General features: G+C 51.9%; 2 protein-coding genes and 1 pseudogene across 2 annotated transcripts; 2 read left to right on the forward strand and 1 right to left on the reverse strand.

The window, feature by feature from the left end:
• The first annotated feature begins 4,898 nt into the window (after positions 1–4,898).
• On the forward strand, positions 4,899–8,656 carry OAZ1 (ornithine decarboxylase antizyme 1). The gene is given in 6 exon segments (XM_037042449.1): positions 4,899–5,138; positions 6,645–6,702; positions 6,704–6,790; positions 7,235–7,407; positions 7,764–7,849; positions 8,092–8,656. Coding segments are annotated over 6 exon segments (684 nt in total). The 5' UTR covers positions 4,899–4,992; the 3' UTR covers positions 8,226–8,656.
• A 2,223-nt stretch (positions 8,657–10,879) lies between these two features.
• On the reverse strand, positions 10,880–14,768 carry PEAK3 (PEAK family member 3). The gene is given in 6 exon segments (XM_037042766.1): positions 10,880–11,103; positions 11,106–11,324; positions 13,569–13,609; positions 13,611–13,770; positions 13,773–13,997; positions 14,666–14,768. Coding segments are annotated over 6 exon segments (972 nt in total).
• A 61-nt stretch (positions 14,769–14,829) lies between these two features.
• LOC118984631 (anaphase-promoting complex subunit 13-like) lies at positions 14,830–16,162 on the forward strand (annotated as a pseudogene).
• The last annotated feature ends 1,374 nt before the right edge of the window (positions 16,163–17,536 follow it).

Genomic DNA, 17,536 nt, shown 5'->3' on the forward strand with positions numbered 1-17,536 from the left:
AGAGGAAGAGAAACATCAATGTATGGTTGCTTCTCGTGCATCCCCTGCTGGGAACTGGCCCCTGCCGGGAATTGGCCTGCAACCCAGGAATGTGCCCTGACTGGGAATCGAACTGTGATCGTTTGGTTCGCAGGCCCGTGCACAATCCACTGAGCTACACCATTATTATGAACATTTTCAAGCATACAGAAAGATGGAGGGAGTTTCACGGAGAAGGCTCGCATACCCCGCACTCAGATGTCACGGGTCATGCTCTGCTTCACTCGCTCTGTTCTGTCCCCCCATCGGCCCATGGCTTCATCAGCCCATCTCACTTTTATTTTATTTTTATTTTTTAAAAGATTTTTATTTATTTATCTTAGAGAGGAAGGGAAGGAGAGAGAGAGAGAGAGAGAGAGAGAAATATCAACGTATGGTTGCCTCTCATGCATCCCCTGCTGGGAATAGGGAACTGGCCTGCAACCCAGGCATGTGCCCTGACTGGGAATCGAACCGCGATCGTGTGGTTCGCAGGCCCGCGCTCAATCCACTGAGCCAGCCAGGGCCCCATCTCACTTTTAAAGTTACCTGTCAGAGTCAGTTGCGGGCATGGAAACACTTCGGCATGCACACCATGTGCTGGATATCAGTCAGAACGTGTGTGTGGCTTGTGTGTTTATGTGAAATTTATTTTTTGTGTGAAGTTTACATTGAACAAAAGATAAAGTCTTAGTTGCACTGTCAGGTGGGTTTTGTCAAATGCACACACCAAATGTCACCCATCCAGGGACATACTTCCATCACCCCATGTATGAATGTCCTGTGGCTGCTGTAAGAAGTCACCATGAATTTAGCGGCTTATAACAGCCATTTACCATTTCGAAGTCCTGGGGCCATGAATTCCACATGGGGCCTCATGGGCTAACCCACATGTGGGCAGGGCTGGTCCTTTCAGAGGCTCCAAGGGGGAACCATGTCCTGTTTTTTTCCAGCTTCTCCCGACACCCCACCCCTGGCTCGTGGCCCTTCCCTTCATCTTCGCAACCAACAGTGCTGCCTCCTCCGTCTCCGACTCAGAGGCCCCTGCCACTCTCTTACGAGGACCTTTGATGACACAGGGCCCCTGGTAATCCAGGGTCATCCCCATCTCAGGAGCTATGACTTAATCCCACCTGCAATGCACATGAGGTGACACATCCACAGGTCCCACAAATTAGGGGTAGATCTCTTTGAGGGATATTATTCAGTTTACTACAGTCTGGGAATAATTTTTTTAAATGTTTTGTTTATTTATTTTCAGAAAGAGGGGAAGGGAAGGAGAGGGAGAGAAATATCAACGTGCGGTTGCCTCTCATGTGTCCCCCACTGGGAACTGGCCTGCAATCCAGGCATGCGCCCTAACTGGGAATCAAACCATGATCCTTTGCTTCACAGGCCTGCACTCAATCTACTGAGCTATACCAGCCAGGGCTGGGAATCATTTTTTTAAAGTCATAGGTCCCTGGCCTCCTCTACCCACCCTCAAGTCCAGAGGCCTAACTTTGCCATGCTGATATCAGCTGGACCCCAGGCATTGACTTGCCCTTCTCAGGACCTCTGCTGTCACTTCCTAACAGCTCAGCGCTCACCACCTCCAAGAAGCCATCCCTGATTACAGACTTTCCTCTCCTAGCAGAGAGCATCCCCCACGGGTAGTCCGATTTTTCTGTTGCCAGCAAGGTTAGCCAGAGCCAGGCACTTGTGCTGACCTTGACCCTTTATTCACCCTCATCTGCTGAGTGTGGTTCCCCCTCTCACAGACAGAAGAAAGAGAGTGACTTTTGGGTGGGGACACTGGGTAATGTCTGAGGACATTTGTGACTGTCACAAGGGGGTGGACTGCTGCCATTGAGTGGGTGGGGCCAGGGATGCCCAGGATGTCTTCACAGAGAGTGATTTGAACCCAATGTGAGTAGTGGGAATTCATTTCTGCCTCAACAACTAAGTGCTGCGTGTTCAATAACCAAGATCCAACAGCAGGCAAGTCTTTCAGAGCTGGACAAAATCTGGAAGGAGAGTCTGGTCTCGCTTCAATGTTTACAATCTTAGGGGTGACAGGTACCTCAGTCTCCCCACCACTGCCAAATAGGGAACAAAGCAGACAACCTACCTCACCCTTCACCCTGGTCAGTCCCTCCTCCCTGACAGCAGGCAGAGGGAGCTGTCCCAGAACCAGAGCCCACAGGGGTGACATGACACTGCTCCTCACCTCTCTGCCCAGGCTGGGAGCCCTCGGTCACCCTGAACCTCTGCAGTGACTTTCCCCAATCTGCCCTCCCCTGACCCCACACAAGCCCCCTTTCCCTTCCACCTTTGCTTTTTGGCAACCCTTTTTTTTTTTTTAAACCAAGAGGCTATATTTTCCTCCCCTCCACCCAAAATGATTGCAAATTAAAGCTTACTTTGGCCAGAAGCGGCACGTGGCCTGCTAATGGAAAAAGAACCCTCCCCACTCCAACTCTTGAGTCTTGGGTTCTGAGGTTTCTGCTGGTTCCCAGAGAAGTGAAGAGGCCTCGGTTTTGCCTACATTTCATCCCCCAGATTCTGGCCTGGAAGGTGAATCGATGTGGGGGACACCCCACTGGATCAGTCCCTACAGGGGCTCTAAGGACACAGTTTCAAGCCTACTGCTGGGGGTCAGCTGTGATCTCTGTCACTTTCTGGCCTCAGTCATGGGGTGTAAACACAGTGTGACCCAGTGACCACTGGCCAGCCATTAGCTGGTCCACATTCTGGACTCTTGGCCCAGAATCGCCTGTCTGGGTAAGACATTGGAGAATTACAAGAGGGAAAAAAAACAGATTTTGAAACCCTGAGGCTCTTCCAGCTTCAACAAAACAAGGCCTAAATAATAACAATGATACTAACCCTACAAATAACAAGGACAGCCCTGGCTGGTGTGGCTCAGTAGATTGAGCACCGGCCTTCGAACTGGAAAGGTCACTGGCTTAATCCTTCGGTCAGGGCACAAGCCTGGGTTGTGGGCCAGGTACCCCACTGGGGTTGTGGGAGAGGAAACCAACTGAAGTTTCTCTTGCACATCAGTGTCTTTCTCCTCTCCTTTCTCTCTGTAAAAATAAATAAAATCTAAAAAAAAAATAACAAGGATACTTAAGAAGCACTCTAGGGTGTTGGGAGTGAGCCCTTCCAATAAAAATGCGTGCCTTTGTAGAAAAGTTGGAAACAATTATAAAGTTAACTGAAAATCATTTGCTCTATGCTTTCCCTATAAGCTCTGATCCTAGGCAATGTGGCCAGTTAAATGTTCTTTTCTTGGGAAAATTCTTTGGTTGGCCCAACCTTTATAATTGTTACAGGTTTTTTTTAGCTTTAGTAATGTATATCACTGTAAATAAGACACTTATTACTTATAATATTGTGTAAGTAGTATATGCTGCATTCCACATAGGAATTCAGAGACCTACAGGGACTAGACACGTACTTTGCAGAGCAAATTTCTTTTAAAAAAGATTTTATTAATTTCTAGAGAGAGAGGAAGGGAGGGAGAAAGAGGGAGAGAAACATCAGTGTATGGTTGCCTTTCATGCAACCCCCACTGGGGACCCAGGCTGCAACCCAAGCACTGGGAATCGAACTGGCAACCCCCAGGTTCACAGGCTGCCAATCTACTGAGCCACACCCGCCAGGTCTTTTGCAGAATAAATTTCTATCAGCTTTGGCCCTGGCCAGGTAACTGAGCTGGTTAACGTACTGACCCAAGTGCACCAAGATTGCGAGTTCCATCTCTCAGTCAGGGTTCCATCTCTCAGTCAGGACACGTGTAAGAAGCAACCAATGAAATAATAAAAAGGTGGAACAAAGTCGATATTTTTTCCCTCTCTCTCTCCCCCTCCCCTTTCTCTTTCAAAATCAATAAGCAAAATAAATAAAAGATTTCTTTCCGTTTTGTAATCGTTCAAGGTTCCTCTGGGGAGAGTTTGTGTTTCTAACCCAAACAGACACAGAAGAGTGGGAATAAAAAAGATAAAAATGACCTGGCAGAGATCATTAAAAAGAAAAGAAACAAAGTGGAGTTGCTTCAATCCCATGTAACTTTTTGAGCTTCTATTTGTGCCTACAACATAAAACCATGAAACACAAGACTTACAAGAAATGGTATTTTTGCGTGGTAAGTGCAAAATTTAGTTCTTACGTGAAATGTGTTTCTGAATTTAACCACCAGGAGTAGTATCTTTGCTTGAGGAAAATTTTAGTTCATACAGGAAATATCTAAGTTTATCTGCGAAAACTAATATTTTTAAGTCCAAATTTTAGACAATATTTCACAGAATTTGAATATTACTAACATTGAAAATTCTTTCTAATGGTAAGTTGTTTTAAAACGTGAAAAGGCCGAATCCAGAAAGCCATCCTTATCGCCCATTATTAGATTATTACTGAAAATAATTTTGTCCTGTTGGGGGTGGCGGCATTGGGAACCCTTCCCCCAACACCAAGGGATTTTGTTGCTCTGAAATGTCGGGGAGGGGATCCTGCTGGGGAAAGGAACACTACCGACGGCGATGGGTACCACGGCGGAGACTGGGCCACCCCGAAAACCTCAAAAAACAGACCCCCACCCCACCCCCCACCGCGAAGCGGCTGGCACGACCCCGCCCCCGTCCGGTAGTGGGGGCGGGGCGGTGTGGGAGCGTGTGCGCGCCGCGTTCTAGGCGTCAAGGCAGCCTCGCTTCTTCCGCGCTTCCGCAGAGGGACGCCAGAGGGAGGGGGCGGTACCCTAAGCCTTTAGCCCAATCTTTCGCCAATCAGACGCCGAGAAGCGGGTGCGCGTCCCGTTCCTCGACGGCCCCGCCCCTCCCGCGGCCGCGTTCCCGGCGGCGTAGGGGCGTGGCGTGCTTGCGGCGCCTATAAAAGCCGGTGGTGGCGGAGACGCCATTTTGCGAACGGCGAGCAGCGGCGGCGGCCCGGTGAGGCGCAGCGGAGGTTTTCCTGGTTTCGGACCCCAGCGGCCGGATGGTGAAATCCTCCCTGCAGCGGATCCTCAACAGCCACTGCTTCGCCAGAGAGAAGGAGGGAAATAAACCTAGCGCCACCATCCACGCTACCTGCACCATGCCGCTCCTCAGCCTGCACAGCCGCGGCGGACGCAGCAGTGAGAGGTGAGGGGGGCCCGCCCCTGCCCGAAGCTTCCAGAAGCGCCGCCGCACAGGCCCGCGGGGGCGGCCGCGCAGCGCCACGGAAGTCTTGGGAGCGTGAGATCCGCCCCTTTGTCGAGGCCACAATCGGGCGGGGGGCGGGTTCTCTGTGGGGTGGGGGCGGAGTGGGCAGCGGGACCAGTCCGGGGTTTCGGGCCTGGCAGGCTATCGGGGGACGCAGGGCACCTGGTTGGATTTGGGAGACAGCGGGCATCTGGGTTTTGGTTCGGGGGAGGGCTGAGGCATTGCCAGGAGGACTTGAGGGGTGGGTTGGCCGGAGGCCGAGTCGGGCCTGCGAGACCCATGATTCTGCACTTTGCGGGTGCGGCCTATTAACGCCGATCGCTAGGACCGTAGCGTTCCTCTGAGGGAAAGTTTAATCAAGCGGGGTCCGTCTCCCCGCGCCCCGTTACGGCCTCCCTCGTGACCCCCATTTTTGGCCCCAAAGTGCGTCGGTCTAGGTGCGCCAGGCCCCCGAGGACCGAAGGAGCGTGGCTGCGCCACGTATACGGCTTCCAGGACTTTTTCTGGGTGGCTGCTGATCTGCGCCTCACGCGTCTATGACACTTTTCCTTTTTGTTGCTCCCTCCTCTAAGGGAAGTTTTGGTTGAACCTGGTTGTGTCCGTTTCCGGGACGTGGGGGTCCGATATGGAGCGTGCTAGTTAGTTGGTGAGATCTTAGGAGCCCCCCCACCACCACACACACACACACACACACACACCCATCTTTCGGGTTTTCCTTAGCCGAAGTGCACATGAGCTGGGCCTTGGGGGCTCCCCATATGAGAGCCGTGTAAAATGGAGGCGACTTTGGGACTTGTTTACACTGCGCAGCAAATGGCTGCTGGCGCTCCGACTGCGCGATTGTGAAAATCTCCCCCGGGGCGCAGGGCAGCTTTGCTGAGATGACGCAATCAGAGTCCTGCGGGCGGGAGGGGCGTCTTTCAGGGCCTCGCCCCGCAGCGCACCCTGCCCAGTGGGGGCCGACGACAGAAGGTTGCTGGCTTCTTAACGCACTATAATTTCCGATCTTTGCTACAGACTGCGAAATGGAAAGGGGGAAGCTGAAGTGGTCTGAGTTAGAAGTGGGAAGTAAAACTTGACAGGAGGTAGGATTGAGTTGGTGAGACTTCGTCTGTTTTAAGATAGTTCAAGGGCAAAAGACTAAGTGGAATTTTGGGCTGGTTGGTTAATGAAGCACCGCCCACGAAGGCCCATCTAAGTAACCCCTTGTTTCTGATGGTCTGGGGTGGGGGTGGTTAGAGCTGTTGAGCGGCCGTAACAGTCTGCTCTTGATTTTGACCCCTTGACCAGTGTACGCATCAGATTTGGGATGGGGAGAGCAGGGTCCCAGGTGGGTACCACTCTCGCTTGGACTTGTGGAATGTCTTGTCCTTCATATTGGTGTGGCTGGAGCTCGGGGCCCTGTTAGTAAAAGCCAGTGTCCCTAACCAACCTGTTTTCTTCCAGTTCCAGGGTCTCTCTCAACTGCTGTAGTAACCTGGGTCCAGGGCCTCAGTGGTGCTCCTGATGTCCCTCACCCACCCCTGAAGATCCCAGGTGGGCGAGGGAATAGTCAGAGGGATCACAATCTTTCAGCTAATTTATTTTACTCTGTAAGTATCTGGGTCAGGGCTCCCTGGCCCCGGGTGAGGTGGGGGTAGGGGTGAGGGGCTGTCCTGACCTGCTGACCAGAACTGCAGCATCTGCTTCTCAGCAGTGGAGATTTCTTGTACTCTGCTGTGTACCAGGAATTCTACCTGTGATTTTACTGAATTTTCATAATTCGAGGGTTGGTGGGATATGTAAGTGCAAGCTGTAGCCAAAGGTCTTAACTCTACCATGAGCCACAAGTAGTTCTTGGCAAACTCCCATTTTCCTCCCAGCCTAGGGCAACTTCCCCTCAGAGGTCTTGCATGGAGATGACATCACTGCAGGGGGCCAGGTGACTGGCTCATTGGTGCTTTTCTGGGTTTTCCAAATTGTGGTATGGAGGAGGAATATCCCCGGCCTATGAGGGTTGATTTCTAAGGTGCGGACTTGGTGCTCTTCTTGCACAGGATAATAGGCTGAATGTAACAGAGGAACTAACGTCTAATAACAAGACGAAAATTCTCAACGTCCAGACCAGGCTCACAGATGCCAAACACATTAACTGGAGAGCGGTGTTGAGCAGCAGCTGCCTCTACATTGAGATCCCAGGCGGTGCTCTGCCAGAGGGGAGCAAAGACAGGTGAGGGCTGGCCATCATTTGGGGGGTGAAGGTTCCCCTTTTGAGCAGTGGGCTAGCAGTTCTCAGGAAGTTCTTCCCCAGGGTACACTGGGTTATGTCTAGGGACATCTGTGGTTGTCACAATGAGGGTACTCCTGGTGTTAAGGGGATGGGACATCAGGGATGTGGCTCAATCTCCCCCAGTGCTCAGGATGACCCCCTGGCCCCCAGAGAATGACCCAGCCCCAGTGTCTCCAGGTCTAGAACTGGAGGAGTGGTGCACCCATAAATCAGGCTCCTGAGAAAAGTGGGAAGCCTGGGCTGGGCCTTTAGAAGTGCAAGAGGGTGGGCAGATTTGATGGTTGGATATACTTCAGCTTTGCAGTTGTTCTTGAGTTTGCTGAGGAGCAGCTGCATGTTGACCATGTCTTCATTTGCTTCCACAAGAACCGTGATGACAGAGGTGGGTGACCCATTGTCAGCTGCTTGTGCAGGGATGAGGGGTGAGAGTACCCACTCCTCCGGCCCTAGGGTGAAGCTCTGTGGCCCAAGGTCCTGTTGTCAAATCTTGGTGTTTGGCCATCCTGTTAATTGGACCCTGCCACACCCTCCCTGCTGGACATCTTTAGTCTGTCTTGCCCCCTCCCCCCCATTACTGCTGCAGCCTCTTGCAGGCCAGCAGGCTCAGATGCTTTTCCCCCACAGCCGCTCTGCTCCGAACCTTCAGCTTTATGGGCTTTGAGATTGTGAGACCGGGGCATCCCCTTGTCCCCAAGAGACCCGACGCTTGCTTCATGGCATATACGTTTGAGAGAGAGTCTTCTGATGAGGATGAGTAGCAGCTGTGTCGCCTGCACCTTTCACCTTGCCACCACTGACATCATCACAGACCACAGCCCCCTTTTTGTGTCTCGCTTTGTGCGAGTGGTGTGACCAACTGCTGTGCCTGGTGCAAATGCCAGGCTTGTTCCTTCCTCTGGGTTTGTCCGCATGTTGTAATTGTGCAAATAAACGCTCACTCTAAATTAGCAGTATACTTCTTGAAGTTTAATATTGTGTTTGTGATACTGAAGTATTTGCTTTAATTCTAAATAAAAATTTATATTTTACTTTTTTATCGCTGGGTTAAGGTGATACAGATTATCCTTGTACTTCGAGCAGGAGTTTCTTATTTGAAGTTTTGGAAACAGTTTTAGGTCTTAACTTGGAAAGATAGATTTAATCCACCCTTCTATTGCTTTCAAAAATCGAATAAAAGTGATTACATCTATTCCTGTGTGGGCTCAGTGGTGTTGACTTGGCTTGGAGGCTGGCAGCTGGCTGTACCATGGGGCTGAAGTGGGCTGGGCTGGTTTGCAGGTAAGTGGTTTGTGCTGAGCAGCGTGACCTCCTCTGACCGGAAAAACATTACTGAAGTGAGAGACTGGATTTCGTCTCTTCCGGCCACAGCCAGGTTCTGTGGGGGATGCTGTGTGGCTCAGACCCGTGGCTATGAGGTTTCCGAATCCTGGGACTCTGCCCTGCTACCTCTCGGTCACCTTCCTGCTGTTGGTGCAGATCTGAGGCAGCTCTGGGTGACAACCTGCCTTACTTCACCCGAGGTGTTTGGCCATCCTGTTAATAGGACCCCTTTCCTTGGATGGCCAAGGCTGGAGGCTGGCTAGCTTCCCCACCCTTTGCTGGAAACAGGCCCACTGGGATTTTCCCAGGGCAGTGTGGATGTGTGTGTCTGAACATGCCACCTCCCGCCCAGTCCCAGTGGAGAAGTGCAGACCCTGTGCACCTCAGTTGCTCCTGGTTCAGGTCTTGCAATGAAATCAATGCTGAGATACGAGCAGTTGGAAAGACGTCTTGCAGTTGGGGGCTGGGGTGAATAGGAGGCTGAAGTCTCAAGATGGTTCTGACTGAAGCGCCACCTGCTGGCTGCTCCTGGGAGCATCTCCCCAAGATAGACATCCAGGACTTGGCTGGGAAATAGGCTGCAGAGGGGGCATGTTTTACAGTAGAGGGAAGATGCCATACTTAAGTATATTTGAGAGTGAGAAGATAGTATGTAAGTAATGATGGGTCCAGTTTTCAAAGGCTTGGGACAGCTGGATGCACTCCTAGTCTAGGGGTAGGACAAGGGTACAGAGTGTATTGGGTTTAGGCACTGAAGGATGATTAGGAGTCTGAAGCAGAGGTGTAGAAGGGTGGGTGTTTCCAGTGGGAGAAGTAAGGGGCAAGGCCTGGAAGCCAGACAGTAACTCCCAGAACGGCAGTGTGGTCGGGGTAGGGGGTCATGGGGGTTGGCCAAAGTTCGCAGAGTTTTTGTAGGGGGATCCATCGTACTCTGAGTGTGGAGGTAAAATGTGAGCTGGAGGCAGATCTGGTCACATCTGGGGGTTAGAAAGATTCCTCTCAGAGTCACCATGGTAGGGCACCAAGGTTGAGGCACGGCTGGAGACCCCAGGCAAGGGCAGGGGTACCTCTCAGGGTTCCTGTGTCCATTTTTTTCAAAGACATAGACTTATACCCAGTTCACTTTTTCAGGTCCCTGATGAATATTGCATACCAGTTCATCATCCTGTGCTATTAGCAAGCACCAATTGTATGTTAAACTTTGCCCTTTTCCTTAGGGAACTCACAGCCTGGTGGGCGAGGTGGACAAATGATAGGTAACAGATGAAATACTTCCAGGTGGTGATCAGTGCTCTGGGGGCAGAGGGAGAGGAGTGTAGGGAAAAGAGCTACAGAGGCCCTGGGAGGGGCAGCTTTAGTTAGAAGAGGTAAGATGGGAATAGCCCATACAAAGGCTGGGTGGCTGGACAGAATTTAATGTCACAGGAACAGCAAGGAGGCCACAGTGGGTGGAGAGAGTTTGGGCAAGGTGGTAGGGCATGGGCACCTTTGGGAGGTGAGTTCAGACTCCCCTGCCGTGAGCAGTGCTGGGTCTGGGTCCCATCCACTTGGAGATCCCGAGTAGCTCTTGACAAGGACATTCGCACCAGAAGGATCACTGGCCCTGCTCAGCACCAGGGGCTGCTCTGGGCCCGGAGCGCCTCCCCTGCTGGCCCCGGAAGAGGTGTTCACGCTCTCTGCTCTTGTGGGGACAGTAACCATCAGACACCAGAAGGGTGCCCTGGCTTCTCCTGGAAGGTGGGGTGAGGGGTTCCACACACATTGACAGGTGTCCACATCCGGAAGAGGGGTGGGTGGCCATGGCCTCAGAAAACCTCAGTTAACTCTGGCAATTAACCCCCAGCCCTGGAAGGGAACCGCCTGCCTCCTTGGGGAGGCCTTGGGCCTAAGTCCCCAACAAAGGATGGGAGCAGGCATCGGAGGAAGGATGTCCACACCTCTGCACTCCACTAGCCATCTGGCCTCTTCTGGAAGGGGGCATCTACCTGTTGTGGAGATACTACCAGCAGTCCTCACCGTGGAAGGAGTGAGTGGCTGCCTCTTGTAGAGGCCCTGGACGCATCTCTCCAGTAGGGTCAGTCTCACAGCAGCATCAGGGCGCGGCCCAGCCAGGTCCAGGTCCCCAGAGCAGTGCCTGCAGCGCGAAGCAAGTCAGGGCTGCAGAGGGCTGCACACGGTCCAGCTGGGCAGCCAGGAGCCCAGGCATAGCCAAGGGCACAGGACTGAGCTGTGCAGGCAGCCCAGCTGTGGTTCATGGGCACTCGGGTTTTGGCAGCCATGAGCACACAAGGCCAAAGTTTGAAGGCAGCAGGCACAAGGCCCTGGAGGCTGAATAGTCCATGGCTCCACCAGCAGCAGGTTCTTTGGGCACAGCTCCACCAGGAACCATCCCCGGGCCTCCAGGTGCTCCAGGGCCAAGTTCGGTTGCACCCTCTGGCTCCAGACCACACAGCCCCTGCAGGCTGAAGTGCTCCTCAGCAATGAGGCCTGAAGTTCCAGAGCCTGAGGTGGGGCTCCTGGGTTCTGGGCTTGATCACCTGCAGGGCAGGTGATCTGAGGAGCCCCCTCAAACCAGCCCAGCTCTTGACCTTGAAGCCTTCCTGCCTACCCCAACCTGCTCCTACTCTGGCTTTGTGAGCAGGGAGAGGAGGGAGGCAAACTACATGCTTCCAGAAGCAGGGGTTAAATGTTAATTTGGTCGTTAGTCACCAAGATGATTTTAAGAAAAACTACACCAGAGAGGATGGCATGTTGAGACTAAACTCTCTAGTCTACCAAAGGTGCAGGTTCTTACCATTGGGCAAAAGTGTCAGGGCTGGGCTGTCTAGTGGAGATATGTCACAGGCTGTGGTGTCATTTAAAATTTCCTAGTAGCCACATTTTTTAAAAAGTGAAAAGCAACAGGTGAAAGTAATTTCTGCAACACATTTTATTTAACCCAACACATCCAAAATGGTATCATGCAAGAGGGCATCGATAAAAAATCCTGAGATGTCTTACATGATCACTTTTTGACACTAAGCCTTCGAGATCAGGTGCATATGTGACATCAGCGCATATCTCAGGCAGGACCAACCCCATTGCACATGCACAGAAGTTAGGCATGGCCAGCAGCTGCAGAACTGGACAAGAAAGCTCTTTCTAGAAGGTCAAGAGAGCATCAGATCTGGGGACTACATTAGAATCATCTGGGGGGTTGTTTAAAAATTGATCCTATGGTTGTGATATGCTCTGGGGGAGGGTCTATATTAAAAAAATAAAGTCCCCAGAGGCCTCTGAGATGGAGCCAGCATCAGGCTGTCCACTAAAGAACTCAAAGTCAGCAACAACTTACTCCCTCCACACTTCAGTCTGCAAAATGGGCCCGTACAACACACTCCGCCGGTCAAGGAGATTCACCTAACATGGTGATGTGCCTGATGCTTGGTGATAATGGCTTATTAACAGAAACCTTTTTTTAAAAAAAGATTTTTAGGCTGGTGTAGCTCAGTGGATTGAGCACAGGCCTGCGAACCAAAGGATCGCGGTTCAATTCCTAGTCAGGGCACATGCCTGGGTTGCAGGCCAGTTCCCTGCAGGGGACGCACAAAAGGCAACCATACATTGATGTTTCTCTCCCTCTCTCCTTCCCCTCTAAAGGTAAATAAATAAATAAAATCTTAAAAATAAATATTTAAAAAAAGATTTTTATCTATTTATTTTTAGGGAGAGGGGAGGGAGGGAGAAAGAGAGGGAGACATTCATCAGCTGCCTCCTGCACAGCCCCAGCTAGGGACCTGGACCCCAATCCAGGCCTGTGCTCTGACCAGCAATCAAACCAGCGACCTTTCTCTTTGCAGGCTGACACTCAATTCACTGAGCCATGCCACTCAGGGCTAACTGGAATCTTTAAAAAATATTTTATTTACTGATTTCAGGGAGAGAAAAAAACATTGATTTGTTGTTCCACTTATTTATGACTTTATTGGTTGTTTTTAAAAAAAAGATTTTTCCCTGGCCCGTGTAGCTCAGTGGATTGAGCACGGTCTGCAAGCCAAAGGAGTGCCAGTTCGATTCCCAGTCAGGGTACATGCCTAGGTTGCAGGCCAAGTCTCCAGTGGGGGCCACATGAGAGGGAACCACATATTGATGTTTCTCTCCCTCTCTTTCTCCCTCCCTTCCTCTCGCTCCAAAAATAAATAAATAAAATAAAATGAAAAGATTTTACTTATTTACTTTTGGGAGAGGGGAAGGGAGGGAGAGAGGGAAAGAAACATCAGTGTATGAGAGATATATCGATCTGTTGCCTCTTGCATGCCCCCCACCGGAGACCTGGCCTATAACCCAGCCATGTGTTCTGACGGGGAATCGAACATGAGACATTTTGGTTTGCAGGCCAGTGCTCAATCCACTGGGCCACACCAGCCAGGGCTATTGTTGTTATTTAAAGCTGTGGTTTTCAGTTGGCTGTGGCTGGTGAACTCAGTGGCTTTCAAGCCAGAACATACTGGGGAGTGAGTTAAAATGCAGGTTCCTGGGCCCTGAGGGGCTTGGGAAGGAAGTTTTAACAAGACTCTCAGGTGATGGAGAAACGCTGTTCCAAGGCCTCACTGTGCTAATTCACATCACTTGCAAAATAAGCAATCAAGCTCAAAGTGCAGGTAGGGGTTGTGCCTAAGACAGAAGGTTGGTAAGCCCTTCCAGGAGGAGGGACAGTGGTGGGGCTCACCTTGGAGATCAGGACATGCCAGGCCACCATGCCGTAGTAGAGGATATATCCCTGCTCTGCACACAGGCTGAACCGTCTAGGAGGTGGAAGCTTCGGCCTGGTGGCAGGGGCCCAGTGGCCCTCCAGGAGCTGGGCTTAGAGCCAGCCGTGCACACTGCAGAGGCCCTCCAGCTGCCAGGCCTCCAGTGCAGCATGCACGACCAAGCGTTGCAGGTTGCGGAAGGCCAGGCCCAGCTCAGTGCCCAGTGAGCAGAAGGGCAGCTCCGCAGGGGATTGGCTGGCCCAGTCTTATCATTGCCTGCCTGACTCTCATCCACTCCTCAGAACCCCAGAAGAGGCCTTCAAGCCTGCCCTGCTGGAGTAGGGCTGGGGCTGGCAGCCCTGTGGGTGGGCAGGGACCAGGCCATGGTCAGGGTCTTCTTGGGCAGGGATGGGGGCAGGGCCTGTGGGTCAGTTGAGGAGGAAGGACTCAGGTGACGGAGAGCAGCAGGCACAGACCTGCCTGGAGTGGGGGGAGGAAGGGAGGGTGAGGACACGGAGTATGGGGCCGTGAACACGCGGCTCTGCCCCTCAGCTCCGTGTCCTCAAGTCCAAAATGGAAGTAATACTGACACACAACTGCCCCGCACCCTGTGAGGAAACAGGCTGGGAGTGACAGTCAGTGGCAGAGAAACATCCAGCCCAGTACTAGGTGACCCCACACCCTCACTTTCCTGTGTGGCTCTGGGCAACTCACTGCACCTCTCTGAACTCCAGTTTCCTCATTTTTTTTTACAAGCTGGTGAGCCTAGCACTATTTTTTTTTAAAGAGGTAGTAAAAAAGCTAATATAATTGGGTTAAACCGTCATTAGGCGGAGAATTCCTTGAATGGTGAGAGAGACTCCATTCTTTTGCTCTGGCCAACTCAGAGGGGTCTGGCAACCTGCTGCCCACCCCCCCACCACCTGGGCCCCCTCAGTGGCTCACCCAGGTTGCTCTATGTGGGCGAAGTCAGCCAGGTGAGGGCTGGAGTCCAGGGTTTGGAGGGAGGTCTCGGTGGGTAGCTTGGGGCTGCTCAAGCTTCTGAGTGTGGGGCAGGCGTGAGTGGGCACACTCGGTGTGTCTGCGTGAGCAGGTGATAGGGCTGGGTGAGTGCTCACAGACCAGGTGAATGCAGAGCAGTCAGGCACCATGGCCCTCTTGTCCAGTCTGGATTCTGCTATGCAGCCCTGGGGGCGATTCTTGCCCTTTCTGGGCTCTTTTCTTCATCTGCAAGACAGGGATGTTGCCCATCAACATTCCAGGGTGGTGGGAAGGACCTTGTAATTTTATGGCGTGAATAGAATATCCAGCCATGAGGGCAAGCCATCTGGGTGAAAGCTGGGGCCAGGCACAAGGTGCAAGGCCCTGCACCTGGGCCTCATCCCCAGAGCTCCTCCTCCGAAAGCCAACAGCAGCCCCACCCCCAGCCCTGCCCCACACAGATCCGAGTCACCCTGACCTAGAAAAGTTGCCGCTTCTGCTCTCCCCCTGCCCCAGCAACCCTCCAGGAGCTTCCTACCTTCAGGACAGGAGTGACCGCAGGGCAGGGGGCCCCTTGGGGACAAACTCCTGATAGCTGACCTGCCACTGGCAGCACACCGGAAATGCCCATGCAACATCTAGACTGCAGACCTGGCTGGGGTAGGGAACCCCTTGCTGCATCACTTCCCTGGACCAGCCTCACACTCCCTCAAAGGCAGGAACAGCATTTCAGGCAGAAGAAACAGCCTGCACAGAGACTAGGAGGTGGGGCCGGAAGTGCACAATTCCAGGGCTGAGAGCAGGGGCAGGTGGAAAAGACAGGTTAGGTCCTGAAGGTCACTCCAGGTGAGCAGTAGTTGGTAGTCTGAGGAGATTGGAGGGAGCGAGACGTTTCATGTTCCCCACATTCGGGGAGGGCAGGGGACCCCAACAAAGACTGTTTAGGGAGAAACCCAACCAAGGCTCTTTCCTCTGCGGCTTTCATTTTGTGGAGAACCACTTCCCTTTCTGCAGGACCATCTGAGAAACCCCCAGTGTTGGGGGAGGGGGATCCTCCCATCCCATTCAAGCCAGCTCTGTACTGACTTGCTGTTCGATCTTTGGCAAATCCGCACCCCTCTGTTCAATAAATAAAAGTGTCTCCCACTCTCCTAGCAGCCACACAAGCTAGATTTTTGTTTAAACAATTGACTCATCTGAGCTCTGGCAGTAGTGGGCACAGGGCTGGGTTGGGTGCCAATTTGACAAGATCAAAGCTTTAGGAGACTAGTGAGGTACGGAGAGATGGAAGGGTCTTGGATTTGATTGATGATACTTGTCAAGAAGACAAGCTGCCTTACGAGGATGCTGCAACATGGCCGAATGAGCTTCCCGAACCTGAACGGGCAACGGTGGCACCACGGGGTCTGTTGAAGAACCAGAAACACTGTATTTTGCCGTGTATGATGTGCACTTTTTTGCCCAAGTTTTTGAGGGAAAAAATGAGGATGCGCATTACACATGGGTATAATAACCCCATGTATAATGCACGCAAAAACATGGGTGTGCATTATACACAGCAAAAGTATGGTAAAGGTGGACCAATGTGGCCTTGCTGGTGCCTCCATGAGAACATTCCCCTCTCAGGAGACAGACACTTGGCTCCTTCTTCATGGATGTATTAAAAAAAAATACATAGAGGCCGATCCAGCATGGCTCCATAGGTTGAGCGCTCTAGGGGCCAGGCCTGCAACCCGGGCAATGTGCTCTGATCTGGAATTGAACCGGCCACCCTTTGGAGCCATAGGTTGAGTGTTCAGTCCACTGAGCCACACCAGTCAGGGCTGATGGCTGGGATTTTTAAGACTCCCCACAGTGTTTTCAAACTCTGGATGCATTTATAAATTAAAGTGTATCTGATATGTCCCTCTGCTCTCCCTACCACTTCTTTTGATGCCCCTGCAAAGGCTCTTTGGCTACGTGGACCACTAGTTGGTATCTAGTAATGGGACTTATTTCACACCTGGACACCCCAAATCCCTTTGGGATATAACTGAAACACCATGGAGTCAGTATTTAGATATCCATTTGAATGAGAATTTGTATTTGCAAAAACATATATTTATCTCCTGTAATTATTTGCCTTTGTTGGGTGGTGTCTGTCTTGTTCTCTCTTCACATTGTAAATGTCTGTGAGAAGAGGCTCTGGCTTGTACCTCTATATCCATCATTTAAAAATGGAAAACACTGAATAATTGAAATCTCTCTTCTAAAAAAAAAAAGAAATCATCTGACTTCCCTTCCCTCCCACCCCAAGAATAAGACAGGACTGGGGAAATCCTGGATCTTGCACCGGTTTGAACTAGGGACTCAGCAAACCCTGTGGGTGGGGAAACTGAGGCACATGAGGCAATCATTTTGCCTGCATTTGCTGCAGGAGGAATAGGGAAAGTGAGGCCCAAGCACTGCAGGGCGGGAGCCACCGTCTCCAGAGGCACAGTGGGGAGGAGTGGGCTGTACCTCACTTCTTCTTTTGTCCCCACTATGGGCTCTGCCCATGGCCTGCTCCCCCACTTCCTGACTTCTTTGAACTCAGGCACGGAGCGTTCACCCCTCCACGGCCCCTGACATGTCCTTATTCTGCTTCTTTCTCCCGCAGGGCAGAAAAGAAACCTTTTGCTTATTCTTAAATGGGGAAACTTGAGGCCCGGAGAGCAACACTAGGGTGCCCTTGACCATGGCTTCTGCTGACTGCTCTGAAATGGTCCACCTCCTTTCAAAAAAAGCACAGGCTTCCTGGCACCAGGCTCTGTGCCTCGGTTTCCCAATCGATCAGGTGGCGGTCCTAGTGAGAATGAAGTACTTATTAGTATTACATCAAGAGCTCAGGGCGGCCTGCCTTTTCCCAGAGCCCCAGAAACAGGAACGGTGATGGGCCCCCTCAGAAGAGGGAACCACCACCAAGCCCTGGGGGAGAAAACCACCCGCTCCAGAGGCACAGTGCGGAGGAGTCAGGTGCAGCTCCCTTCTCCTTTCTTCCCCATTGCTGGCTCAGCCCC

Source organism: Sturnira hondurensis, unplaced genomic scaffold (assembly GCF_014824575.4).
Source record: "Sturnira hondurensis isolate 20B ecotype Veracruz unplaced genomic scaffold, ASM1482457v3 Scaffold0003693, whole genome shotgun sequence".
NCBI classification, from domain to species: Eukaryota; Metazoa; Chordata; class Mammalia; order Chiroptera; family Phyllostomidae; genus Sturnira; species Sturnira hondurensis.